Source organism: Podarcis cretensis, assembly GCF_951804945.1.
Source record: "Podarcis cretensis genome assembly, chromosome: 17".
Taxonomy (NCBI): Eukaryota; Metazoa; Chordata; class Lepidosauria; order Squamata; family Lacertidae; genus Podarcis; species Podarcis cretensis.
In genome coordinates this window covers 29,415,490-29,427,898 of record NC_137187.1, presented here as the reverse complement: position 1 = coordinate 29,427,898, position 12,409 = coordinate 29,415,490, and the positions used below count along the sequence as shown (strand labels likewise).

Sequence of the window (12,409 nt, the reverse complement as noted above, 5' to 3'; positions counted from 1 at the left end):
CAAAAAGGGAGGTGAGAGGAGGTCGATGAAACGAGGGAATGAAAGATAGGGCATTGAAACGGTATGATGTATGTTTTTTAATTTTTTTATGCTTAGTTTAATTTGTTAATGTTGTGTTGTGCATTGTTTATATATTGTATTGTATTGCTTTTGCCTTTTCTTCTTCTTCTTCTTTTCTTCTTTTTTTTGTAAGGTTTAAAAGTAATAAATATTATTTTTTTAAAAAACAAACTAGAAACACACAGTAAACTCTGGTGTAAACAAGCCCTGATTCTCTTTCAGGGGATTGCAAATATCAGGTTACACCTAAGATTCTGGAATGAAGCAGAAATAGCTGGTCCCCATTTCTGAAAATATAAAAATCCCAACTCCTGTTTTTATGCCTTTGGATTGTGGCCCAAGCCTTTGCTGTTCCCCACAGGGAAACAGTGGCCATAAATACTTGTGATTTTGGGGAGGGAAAAGGTAACTGGGAAACACACAACACACACAGTTTTCGCTGCAAAACAATTAAATATATTTATTTCCATATGAAAAACATGCATATTTATGTACACTTTAAAATCAACTTTTACATCTAAAATTCTTTTTCATACAAAATTTTGGTGAGATACAGCAACGGCTCAACATTGCAAACGGGCATGGCAGTAATCTTCACATTAAAAACTGTGGGAGCAGCCAACCCAAAAATGGTTTAAGAAAGGGCACCTGCACTTAGAATATATTAACCGTACTGAAGTCAGCTGAGATCCATAGAACAAAAGTTATAATCCTGAGCTCCTTTACTTGGAAATAAAGGCTAACAAAAATCAGTGGAACGTCTTCCAAATTTGTTCCTGGACTTGGGTATCAAAGTATCTTACAACCAAATCCCAAACGTGTTTATACAGGAATAAGTTCCACTCATTTTAAAAGGGACTTCCTTGTACATACAATTAGGATTGTAACCTTAAGTGCAAATACACTACCTTCAGTCGGTTGGCTATCACAGTAGTCTCTCTCTCTCTCTATTGAGACACATTGGTGACCATCGAAGATGGCCGTTTAAGAATCGATTCGACCGAAAATGACAGGGGTTCATGGGTTGACAGTTTGGTCATGGCTTGTTTAGTCCCCAAAAAGTCTTTTGCATATTTGTCAATGGCAAGCTTGTATTTTTGGTTTTCTTTGATGGTGGACTCTCTGTATTTCTTGGAGGCTTCATCCAATGTTGCTTTTAACTCCGGCCCCGATTTGCTGTGGAGCGTCTGCTGGAAGAGCGAATGGAAAGGACTATACTTGCCGGGGGGCGATGGGTGCTGCTTGCTGCTTTCTTTGCTGATCTTACAGAGCGAGTGTTCCTGCGGGACCAGAGCGTCCTTGTCAGAGATCTGAGAGAAAGTCCTCTTAGGAGGTGAGAAGGCCGACCTGTCACAAGTCACCTGAGGGAGATTCTGGAGTTCATTTTGAGGCGGCTGGATTTCTCTAACATGAGGAAGCAGGAAGGAGGGCTCGCTCTTGGACGACATCAAATCATGCTCCGAGCTCGGACAGTCCTGACCTTGCGAAGCCTTGGGGTCCCAAATCGCCCCAGGCTTGAGGGACTGGACGGCGGTAGCGTTGAGCAGGCACTGTTGGTAGAGGAGAGCGTCGTTCAGGGGGCCACACTTTGGCCACACCAGGAACCTGGAGGGCAAAGGATACTGCCGGTACGTAGTGGCGACACTGACATTGGACGAAATCAGTTCCATGTTCCCTGAACCTGAATATTGCATTGTTAGATCCAGGCAAGTAGGCAGGAAACCACAAAACTCCTTATTGGGAGCTTCAACGTGGTTAGGGCTAAAGGCAGTTTTGTAAGTGTTGTATTCAGTCCCATGCACCATGCGGTTAGGCAGGAAAAAGGCCGCCGCTTGGGTCGCTTCCATCATTTCTCTTTCTTTGAACTCCCTCTCAAGCATGATATTCTCCAGTTCTTTATCAGCAAAAGCCCGCCTTTTCCTCATCCTGTCACTCACAGGAGGTGGCAAGGATGAATTCCCTCCAAGGTAGGGATCTGCTGGAATAGGACGGTAACCTGCAGAGAGAGGAAAACAGAAACAAAGATGGAGTTGGCTATTTATCCAAAAAAGGTGTTCTTTTTATCAAAGGGTCGAGTAGGATGTTAAAAGAGTTACCAAATTGAAAGAGCCAAGTATTGGTTGCTTGGTCATTGGTGCCCTCGGTTCTCACTAAAGTTTTGTTGCGGTATGTACAGCACTTTGAAACATTTGTGACAATTTACTGCTATCCTTATCAATAGGTGGCTTCATAATTATGAGTCGGTGTGAGTGACTCGCTCTTCTTGACATGCTTCCCAAGTACCATCCAAAGCAAAACTAGTTAACCTTCCTCCAAAATAAGTTGCAGATACACGATATACCTTTCAAGCATACTCAAAGGACATTCATTCCATCAAATAATAGAGAGTGACACGGGTGGCACTGTGGGTTACACCACAGAGCCTAGGACTTGCCGATCAGAAGGTCAGCGGTTCGAATCACCGCGACGGGGTGAGCTCCCAATGCTCGGTCCCTGCTCCTGCCAACCTAGCAGTTCGAAAGCACATCAAAGTGCAAGTAGATAAATAGGTACCACTCCAGTGGGAAGGTAAACGCCGTTTCTGTGCACTGCTCTGGTTCACCAGAAGCGGCTTAGTCATGCTGGCCACATGACCCGGAAGCTGTACGCCAGCTCCCTCAGCCAGTAAAGCGAGATGAGCGCCGCAACCCCAGTCAGCCATGACTGGACCTAATGTCAGGGGTTCCTTTACCTTTACCTTACAATTCCAAGCAACTCTTAACAATGTACAGTGCCCAGAATTCTTTGAGGGGTGACATGTCCTTTGAATGTGCAACATGCATGAGCCGTCTTCAGGCCAGAAGTTCATGCATCTCACTAGGGAGGAAGAGATGCACGGTTGTTCTTCTGACATTATATCGGAGGTGCAGAAATGGAAAGTGCAAGCAGCACATGGTTTTGTCATCACCCACACCAATTTTCGCCATGCCCAAAGCCACGCTGCTAACCACACACACACACACACACACACACACACACACACATTAAGAGAGGTTCTTCACATTCCCATGTTATCATATTGTTTCTGTTTCTTTGTTGAGGGACTTATAATATCATCACCAAAGATATCTATACCTAATAGCGGATGCATTTCTATTTTCTAAAGGTGAATTATGTGCACAGAGATTGTAGAAAAAAGTCCAAGGAGTACTAGGAGAGAAGAGAAAGAAAGTTAAGACAAATAAGGGAAAGGGATGCAAGAAAGATTTTTCTCTTGAGGAGACAGTACGTTAGAGAGTGAGTGAATACTGAGCCAAAAAGAAAAACATTGGAGGCAGATAAAAAGACTCTGTATAGACCTAGGATTGTATTCTAATCTGGAAGCGCAAACTAAGTCTAATAACCTTTACTTTCCCAATCTTCCAACATTAGATTAATATTCTTCCACTCATACAGCAGGACTTCCTCTGCTCTCTTCCAGAATCCCCCAAATCAGCTCCACAAAGTCCTCCAACCTCTGGAGCAGATTGGGGGAGTTCGGGGGCTACAGAGGGGAGGGGAGGAAGATAAAGTCCCACTCCATGAGCAGAAGTCCACTCTGCTCGCCCACAGACACTGCTGAGGTTCACCAACTGTCTTCATGATCTCCCTTCTCTAAGTGGCTTGGTTATTACCCTATTTTTCGTTCTATAAGATGCACATTTCCCCCTCCAAAAATTAAGGGGAAATGTGTGTGCATCTTCTGGTGAATGCAGGCTCCTTGGCTTCAGCGATAGCAACGCGAAGCCTCCGAGGCGCAGTGGGAGAGCTCCCGCCGTGCTCCGGAGGCTTCGGGTTGCCTTCACTGAAGCCTGGAGAGCAAGAGGGGTCGGTGCGCACCAACCCCTCTCGCTCTCCAGGCTTCAAGGATAGCCCGCTGTGCTCCGGAGGCTTCGGGTTCCTTTCGCTGAAGGGTAGGTGCCCCTTCAGCTAAGGCGCAGTGCCCCTTCAGCATAGCGGGAGGAGAAATGGAAGGGGCTCAGTTTCACCTGACGCTTCGCTGAAGGGGCGCTGCTCAGAGAGGGGGAGATTTTTATTTTTTCTTGTTCTCCCCCTCTAAAGCAAGGTGCATCCTATGGTCGGGTGCGTCCTATAGAGCAAAAAATACGGTAATTGCAGGCGTTATTCAAAAAACTCGGGATTCCAATACAGTGGTACCTCAGGTTACATATGCTTCAGGTTGCATACGCTTCAGGTTACAGACTCCACTAACCCAGAAATAGTGCTTCAGGTTAAGAACTTTGCTTCAGGATGAGAACAGAAATTGGGCTCCGGCGGCATGGCAGCAGCAGGAGGCTCCATTAGCTAAATTGGTGCTTCAGGTTAAGAACAGTTTCAGGTTAAGTACGGACCTCCGGAATGAATTAAGTACTTAACCCGAGGTACCACTGTACAAGAAAAGATATGATGAGTTATCCAAGCCATTTTCAGTAATTGGCATTGGCCTGCAAAAAAAAACACAGCCCCTTCAGTTAAGAATTTGCATTGTTCTTTTTTCTAATAGCACATAACCTCAGAGCTGCATTTAAAAACTATGAAAGCTAGATGCATTTGCTGCTGGCTTTTAAAGATTTGACAGCATCTTAACAATTTATATTAAACTGGTCTGGGAGCAGGAAACGATCATATTTATTTTGCCCTCAGGGTGATTCCATATAGCAGTTTGTTGCGGGATGGGTGCTCCTCATGCATGGACATTTTCTTCATTGTCCACACAACACCATTGGCATCAGAGTGACAGCCTGCTGTTTTTCTCCCTTTAAATCCACTTTTACCCATTCTGGAAAAAATCCAGTATTATTATTATTTTTAACCCCTGTCGCCAGTTACCTGTTTGCAATATCTGAATGAGCTGTTTATGGCATTAAGCCACTATCTGGGAGGGCTCTTAGTGTAACCCATATATATATTACTGTGCATCCTAAAATTCTTGACTGCTCACAAAATATTCACTGTGTTGAACACGAGATGAGCAGCCCCGTTCTATGCCTATTCACTCCAAATGAACTCCATTGAGTTGAGTGGCATTTATTCCCAAGCGGGTGGCGCTGTGGGTTAAACCACAGAGACTAGGACTTGCCGATCAGAAGGTCGGCGGTTCGAATCCCTGCGACGGGGTGAGCTCCCGTTGCTCGGTCCCTGCTCCTGCCAACCTAGCAGTTCGAAAGCACGTCAAAATGCAAGTAGATAAATAGGTACCGCTCCGGTGGGAAGGTAAATGGCATTTCCGTGCGCTTCTCTGGTTCTCCAGAAGTGGCTTAGTCATGCTGGCCACATGACCTGGAAGTTGTACGCCGGCTCCCTTGGCCCATAAAGCGAGATGAGCGCCGCAAGCCCAGAGTCAGTCACGACTGGACCTAATAGTCAGGGGTCCCTTTACCTTTTATTTCAGCCGGGACATGGAAGCTGTGGCCCTGCAGTTGCTGCCAGGCTCCTCTCATCCCCAGCCAGCATACTCAGTGGTCAGGGATGATGGCAGCTGCATTCCCACAACTTATGGAGAGCTAACAGTTCTGCATCCTTGACTTAAGGCAACTACATACATACATAGCCCAGTCCTTTGTTTCTATATCCACAGGTAAGTCCTATGAAGTCCAGCAGAACTTGCTCCCAAATAAATATGCACAGGAATGTTACTGTACGTTGTAAGGTTGCAATGGAGATGCAGCAAAATCAAAAGCAGCTTTTTTGTCACTGACTTGGACAGGATTTGGTTTGCATCACCAATGTCTGCCATACAAGAAAAGAAGTTCAGTCTAAATCCACAGATTAGTAAAATGTGCATCACTTTTTAAAATATATATATATATATGTACTTATGGGCTCATTTCCCAATAGCTGAGCTTGTTTTGAAATCATTAAATATAACTAACCATTTTTCTATTAGAGGAAAAACAAAATTTCAAATATTGTCATAGTGTATTAATTTTCATATTATACTAGCTTAGCTTTTGTTTCTATTTTAAAATTTGGAACATTTGTTAAAGATACATTTTCCCCAGATAATAAATTCTTGGTTGGTTTGTTTTTCAAAAACAAAGGATCTCTTATATTCAAATTCTCAAAATAATTTCCCTAATCAGACAATCAACAGACCAAAATCCAAGCAGAAGGTGGTAGAATTAAAATGCAGGACATATTTGACAGGGATGGCTTGTGGGGGTCAGGGATTAGCTTACTGAGCCATCATTGCTGTTAATTAGAAATTGTTTGCGCCAAGTATTTGTTTCCTTTTGTTTTTCCTCAGTATTTTCTGCATTTCCATGTTTGTGTTAACATTTGTTTAGCTCCTCAACCAACCACTAAGTGACCTACACGATTCTTTCCAGCAGAATATAATGCATTTACGAATATTGTCCTCGGCTGATTCCAGTTCCTTCTGTGCTCATGATGCAGTCATCAACAAATTGCCATACAAGCAGCATCTATTGGGAGTTTGGGGTTTTTTACATGCATGGCCATGATCCCACACTGAATCTCTTCTGCTTGAGCACACTGAAATCAGTGGACTTAAGTGAATCTGTGTTGAGTTAGCTGTTACAATTGGGTTTCTTCGTCTAGCTTCCTGAAATCTTCTATATGCAAATTAATAAAAAGAAATGCAAAGGATGAACCATTTCAGTAACAATAAACAAGATATTTAAAAACTGAAAAGTTCAAAGTCCTGAAGTGTATTACCTTCTAAGATGCTTTTTGCCAGCAAACTGGGTGTCCGGACTTGCCTCTGATAGACTGCCTTGCGCTCAGAGTTGGCCTGTTTCCCTGTAAGCCCCTTCTTATCCTAGTAAAAAGGGGGGGGGAATGAAGTTTTAAAAACACCAGCTCCACGGATTATTTCATACCCCCCAATGAATCCCTCTTGTACTCTTTTTAAAATTGTGATATGAAAAAATAAGAAAGAAACTTTTCCAAATTCATAAATTAGGGTTCATTAATAATAGTCGTGAGAATAATTGGCCCTGCAGGCTCTAAACACATTATTTAGAAAGAAGGGACTTTCACGTCAAAGTGTTTAGGGCCTCGGTGTCAAGCTATGACTCTTAAGCATTGCGTAGCACTGAGCTGCTGAAGAAGAGTGAGGACAAATTATCTAGCCAGGGTCATGCATACAGCATATTCTTTTTTCCCTGCATACTCAGAAGTGTACAAGTGCAGCTACTGCTCAATAAATATACATGTGATTGCAACCTTAAACATCAGCTGCTGACAGGAAAAAATTACGTGTGTTTAGCTCTGCAAATGAAATAACATTAAAGACAGCTGAATTTGTCTGGAAAATGTTGAATGTGTTCAAATTCAGGATGTTCCAGAACAGACCAGAGGAGCAAGGGAAAATGAATACTGCATTCGTGAAAATTTAAATGGGGGGGGGGCTAATTGTGCATTATTCATCACTTCCCCCCAAAAAAATCTCATGGCAGACTTCATTTTGTTAAACACTGACTGACAAAGATCTGACAGAGATTAACGTTGCTAGATTGAAAATAAAAGTGACTCTACATTTGATTGAGATATTCTGCGTATAGGAGGGTGTTTTAAGAAAAGTGCTCAAGTTCCTGAGGAGCAAGCTAAAAACAATGTTAACCGGGGAAATGTTGACTGTAAAATGGATTTTACAGTCTGGATTCGTTTGGCAACAAACCCAGATTCTACGGTCTGGATTCGCTTGGCAAAGGAATTGTGCCTATCGCGCCTTTAATCGAATCATCTCTGAAGGCTGGAAAATCCTCGCAGGCAAGGCCGAGGTGCATAGCAGCAGGGAGAGCTCGTCGCTCAAGTCCTCGTGCCCGGAGTGAAATCGCATCAGCCAGGCCGGACAGACCTGGTCAATGTGGGACCCAGATGCGCATTAAGTAGACCCCGGTCCTGCCACCTTAAGGCCAGAGTGAGTCACCAATTAAATGCCAAATACACAACCCCCACCCGCCCTATAGACCGGTTGGCTTGGAAGTGACATTTCCTTGCTTTCGAGAAGGGCGAAGATCCACGGCAGGAAATGAAATTATTTCTGAGCAAAGGCCGTTTAGATCGCAGCTTGCAATAGCGCTTAGCAGTTTGCATCGCCCTGAAAGCGAGGCATCCCCTTCATTCCACCTGGTTGCCTTTGTAGGGGAGAGAAAGAAACGGGGAGAGAAGGGGGTATTTGCGGAGCTCCCCCCGCCCTTTGCAAAGCAGAAAAGCAGCGGGACATAAGGCTGGGGGAAGAGCTCTCCGCTGGGTCCCCGGGCCAGGCGCTCACCTCGGTGGCCTGCTGCCGGCGCAGCGCCACTTGCGCGGCCATGACGCGCTGCCTCTCCACCACCAGCAAGCAGTTGGCGCACTGGCAGTCCCGCCAGCGGCAGAAGCGCTTGTGGCCCTTGAGGCACGACACCACACCGTGGTTGCGGCAGCGCGCGCACTTGGGCGTCCGGCTCAGCTTGCGCGCAGGCGGCTCCCCGGAAACCGCCGCCTCGACGGGCGGCTGCGTGCGGGGCGGCGGAGGCAGAAGAACGCGCCCGCCCGCTCCTTCGTCCTCCTCGCGGTCGTCGTCGTCCTCTTCCTCGCCATCCTCCTCTTCCTCCTCTTCTTCGTCAGCGTCGTCGTCTTCGACAGCCTCCAGTCGAGGGCCAGGCGGCGGCGGCGGCTCCATCCCGTCCGCGTCTTCCAGGCTCTCCACGTCGATTTCCCAGACGTCTCCGCCGCGGGGCACTGGCGTCCCCTCAGCCATGGCTCGCGCCGCGCGGCTCCCGCCTGCTCCTCCAGCTCGCTCACTGCAAGACAGAGATAGACAGATCGGACGATCTTTGGATTAGGCGCGCAAGAAGGAGAATCGCATTTGCGCGCGCGGCCCTCCGTCGCCCGCTAGCCTAAGAGACACTGACTGACTGTCAAGTCTTGCCGAAGTTCGGAGGGGTTTACTTTCGAGTAAGTGCGCGGTTCGGGGAAAAGGCCCGAGAGGGTTTTTCTGGCCTCCTAACTTGCGCTCAGGCGCCCAAATGCGCGATCCAGCTCTCGCTCCACTCGCCCTCGCCATCTCCCAGCGCTCAACACATTTCCTCACTGGAAGCGTTATTTTCCCACCCCGCAAAATTCCGGCTCAGAGGCCGAGCGGGATTTCTGGCCCGACGTGCGTGCTTCTGGGGGTCCCACGGCGGGCACCCCCGCCAGCACGTAATGGGGACTCGCTCCTCCTGCCCCAGCGGGAGAGGGGGGACCGCTTCACCACGGGGATCTCAAGTGTCGGGAAAGAGACCGGGGTGACGCCTGCTCCTTGCGCGCCTTTGGGGGCAAGAGGAAGAAACGGCGCGCTTGGGCGCTGCAACGCGAAGCCCACCAGAAGTCTCCTCGGTGGCTGCCCCCTTGCTCTGTCCCCAAACGCCCGAGCGGGCTCTCCCTCTTGCCACAAGCCCACCTGGACGAGGCAGCGCTTGGAAAGAGAAACTGACGGGATGTCGCTCACCTGTGACAGAGGACACTTTTGTCCAAAGGTCTTACATAAGCTTAGCGCGCGCACACAACAGAAAGGGTAACAAGTTCCCCCCCCCCCGCCCCGGACAAAAATCCTGGCTACGCCCATGAACACAGGCGATGTGTTTGCTTCTCCAGGGATCGGTTTCTTTCTCCAGGGATTCTTTCCTGCCCGGTATTTGCTCAAGGCGCACGTGTCCCAAAGCAGTTTGAGCCAGTGTGTGGGCGCGTGGCCTCTGAGCATGTGAAGGCTGCCTGGGTATTAAACTACATGCGAGCAGCCTTTTTTCGCCACTGCACGCGCCTCCTCGGATTAAAAGCAGGACTCGATTGTGTGATTTTACTTGGTGCGCACCGTTTCTCTTAACCACAGTGCTTTGTTGAAGAAAGACCCTGCAAAATAGTACGCTTTTGGAAGCTTTTAATGTGTGTGCTGTTACACTGTGTATATTATATATCACTCCTGTTGAAGTAAAGATGATCATCCCGCCACGCTTTTTAAAACACTAAAAAGAATTTAATTTCATGTATTATTTCCCTTGTTAGAGGCCAGTCTACTCGGAGTAAAAACCACCTTCCGCTGCCTTTTCAAGGATGAAACTCTGGGAAAGCAGCAGCGGTCCCACTTGCAGTTCCTCCGAAAGGCGCACACTGGTGTCCCGATTTGAGCTTGGAGTCTGCTGGGGACTCCAGCTGCCACGCTAAGCACAACTTGTTAATTCTGCAAATCCCGTTGATTTACTGGATTTCCTAGTGCCGCCACGTTGCCCCGTTAGCTGGATATAAATGCAATTAAAATAAATGAATGCAAATCGGTGGTTTGTAGATTGGTGGGTACCTTTCCCCTCTAGTCCCAATCCCATTTTATTCAGTAACAATTTGTTGGCATCCGTCTGTCTCCAGAGACAATGGAAGTACTGTAAACTCACACTGTCGCAGAGTATGGTATGGCGAGAAGGAACGCTAGCTGGAAAAGGAACGCACCGATCTACATATCACTGAAACGTTTACTTTGCCCAGCGTACACTAGCATAAAACTGTTCATTGTTAAGGGTATATTTCACGGTACAGAACTGCGTTGACCAGAAATTTGTCATGTGTTTTGGTCTTGCTGTCCAAACACAGAGAACCTTGCAGGTTTGGGAAGACATTTTTTTTCCAAATTAAGGCAGGATAGATTCCCCCCCCCCCCCCAAACACCAGCAATCGCTGAACGAATCTACACCCTTCTATTTTCCAGCATGAAAGCACAGCGGCTTATTCCACTCAGCGCTGCGCAGGTGGAAAATGGCCACCTCAGGATGCTACAAAATATCCTCACCTCCTGTGGCCTTTGACACGCTCGAAACTCATTTATACAAAAGTGACACTTCCCGGTGTGTTTTGGGCTGGAGCCTTGCATGCGTGCAGATCCCAAAACCGGGGGGGGGGGGAGAGAGACTTGGAATTTTGTTAAATCCGAGTCAACTCACCCAGGCCTTATTTCCAAAAATCAAATTAGGGGGTGAGCTGTCGCTGCGTCTAGCAAGGAAAAGCGCTCTGTTTTATTCCTTTTGCCACCTCCCCAATGCACGCCACAACAGGCGGTTCCAGAAGAGCAAATTTCCACAGGTGCTCCAGGAAGAGGCAGAGTGAGATAGAGAGGAGAAAAGGCTACTGCTGAGCGTTATTACCATCAAAATGTTAAGAACCAGCCACGGTAGCGAGTAGCCACTCGTCTGGGGAAACTCTGGCTGTCTGCCTCCCTTTGCGCCAGCGAGCAAGGGCGCACCCAACCGCGCGGCTCCCCCTTGCCACTCACCCAAGCGACGCGTCCCGGCCACTGCACCCAGTTCCGCCGATGCTGAGCTGTCTTGGGCGCGCGCGGAGAAGAAAGCCTCGTCAAAGCGCCGCCAGCTTCATCCCTCCGGGCAGCCTGCGCGCCAGACAAGTCTCCGCGCCTGCGATCTCAAGAACCGGCTGAGAAGGGGCGCCCGATCTCCCTGCGGAGGAAGCGGGAGGATGAGGCCCGGGGACGGGTCTGCCAGGCTCTCCTGGCCACGAGCCGCGATGCGCGCAGCTGCTCCGCGGCCCTCTGCGCTGGCTGTGCGCGCGCCTCTCCTGCTGCCCGGTGTTATCCGTCCCAGGGCCCAGGACGCCCGGACACCCCATTGGTGGGTTGTCAGGCCGTGCGCTCCCTGATTGGCTATCCGGGAATTCAAATAGCTCCTCCTCCTCCTCCTCCTCAGCTGCCCGCCCCTCCTGCTGTTTTTTTCCAGCTCGCCCGCAGCAGTTTTCTTTTCTCCTCATTGCAGGGTCACCTTTTATTTACCACCAGCAGCCAAGGAGTTGTGCGTGAAAGACACTGTTTGCGACTAAGGTCTGGAATATCATATATCATATCATATCATGATATCATATCATATTATATCATATATATCATACCACACACGCATGCTAACGAGAGGCTTGAGATGCGGGATTGAGGAGGTGAGCGTTCTTTTCAGAGGCCAAAAAGGAGCGAGGAGGACAGGCACGAATATCTTCCAGAACTATAAAAGCCGCAGGGAGAATCCCTTACTGCAGCTCTGAGGTCGTAAGAATAAAAAGAAATCTCAGGAATCCGAAAACAGTTTACAACCTCTGCAGCTAATGAGAATTTTTTCCTTCTCAGATGCTAATTTATATATTTTTTAAAAATCCAGGCACCTGAACAAATAATATTATATTCCCAGCGTTCATATTTAATTTTCGCTTCAAAAAAAAAATCAACGGCAACAGTGGGTTTGATCGGGATTGCTGCCAGTTAAATCCGGGGAACAAGTTCGTCCCGATCCAAGTTCCATTGGTCTCAGTGGGAACTAAGAGCAGTTAAGGGACAGTGAAATTCTGTGCAGAGGTGCCA

The 12,409-nt window shown here is 47.7% G+C and overlaps 1 protein-coding gene across 1 annotated transcript; it reads right to left on the bottom strand.

Moving 5' to 3' along the window:
* Positions 1-514: 514 nt before the first annotated feature.
* Positions 515-11,596, bottom strand: DMRT2 (doublesex and mab-3 related transcription factor 2). Its single transcript, XM_079959522.1, has 4 exons — positions 11,327-11,596; positions 8,318-8,828; positions 6,757-6,859; positions 515-2,056 (listed from the first exon to the last, which is right to left on the bottom strand). The coding sequence occupies exons 2-4, from the start codon at positions 8,783-8,785 to the stop codon at positions 1,008-1,010; spliced, it is 1,620 nt and encodes a 539-aa protein (XP_079815648.1). The 5' UTR covers positions 8,786-8,828; positions 11,327-11,596; the 3' UTR covers positions 515-1,007.
* Between the last annotated feature and the right edge of the window lie 813 nt (positions 11,597-12,409).

Bases quoted from the DNA above. Each gene is read 5' to 3' on its own strand.
- DMRT2 (XM_079959522.1), bottom strand. From the start codon at position 8,785: ATGGCTGAGGGGACGCCAGTGCCCCGCGGCGGAGACGTCTGGGAAATC. The intron at 6,860-8,317 runs GTGAGCGCCTGG...CCTTTTTACTAG, and splicing joins GCCGGCAGCAGGCCACCGAG to GATAAGAAGGGGCTTACAGG. The intron at 2,057-6,756 runs GTAATACACTTC...CTCTCTCTGCAG, and splicing joins GGCAAAAAGCATCTTAGAAG to GTTACCGTCCTATTCCAGCA.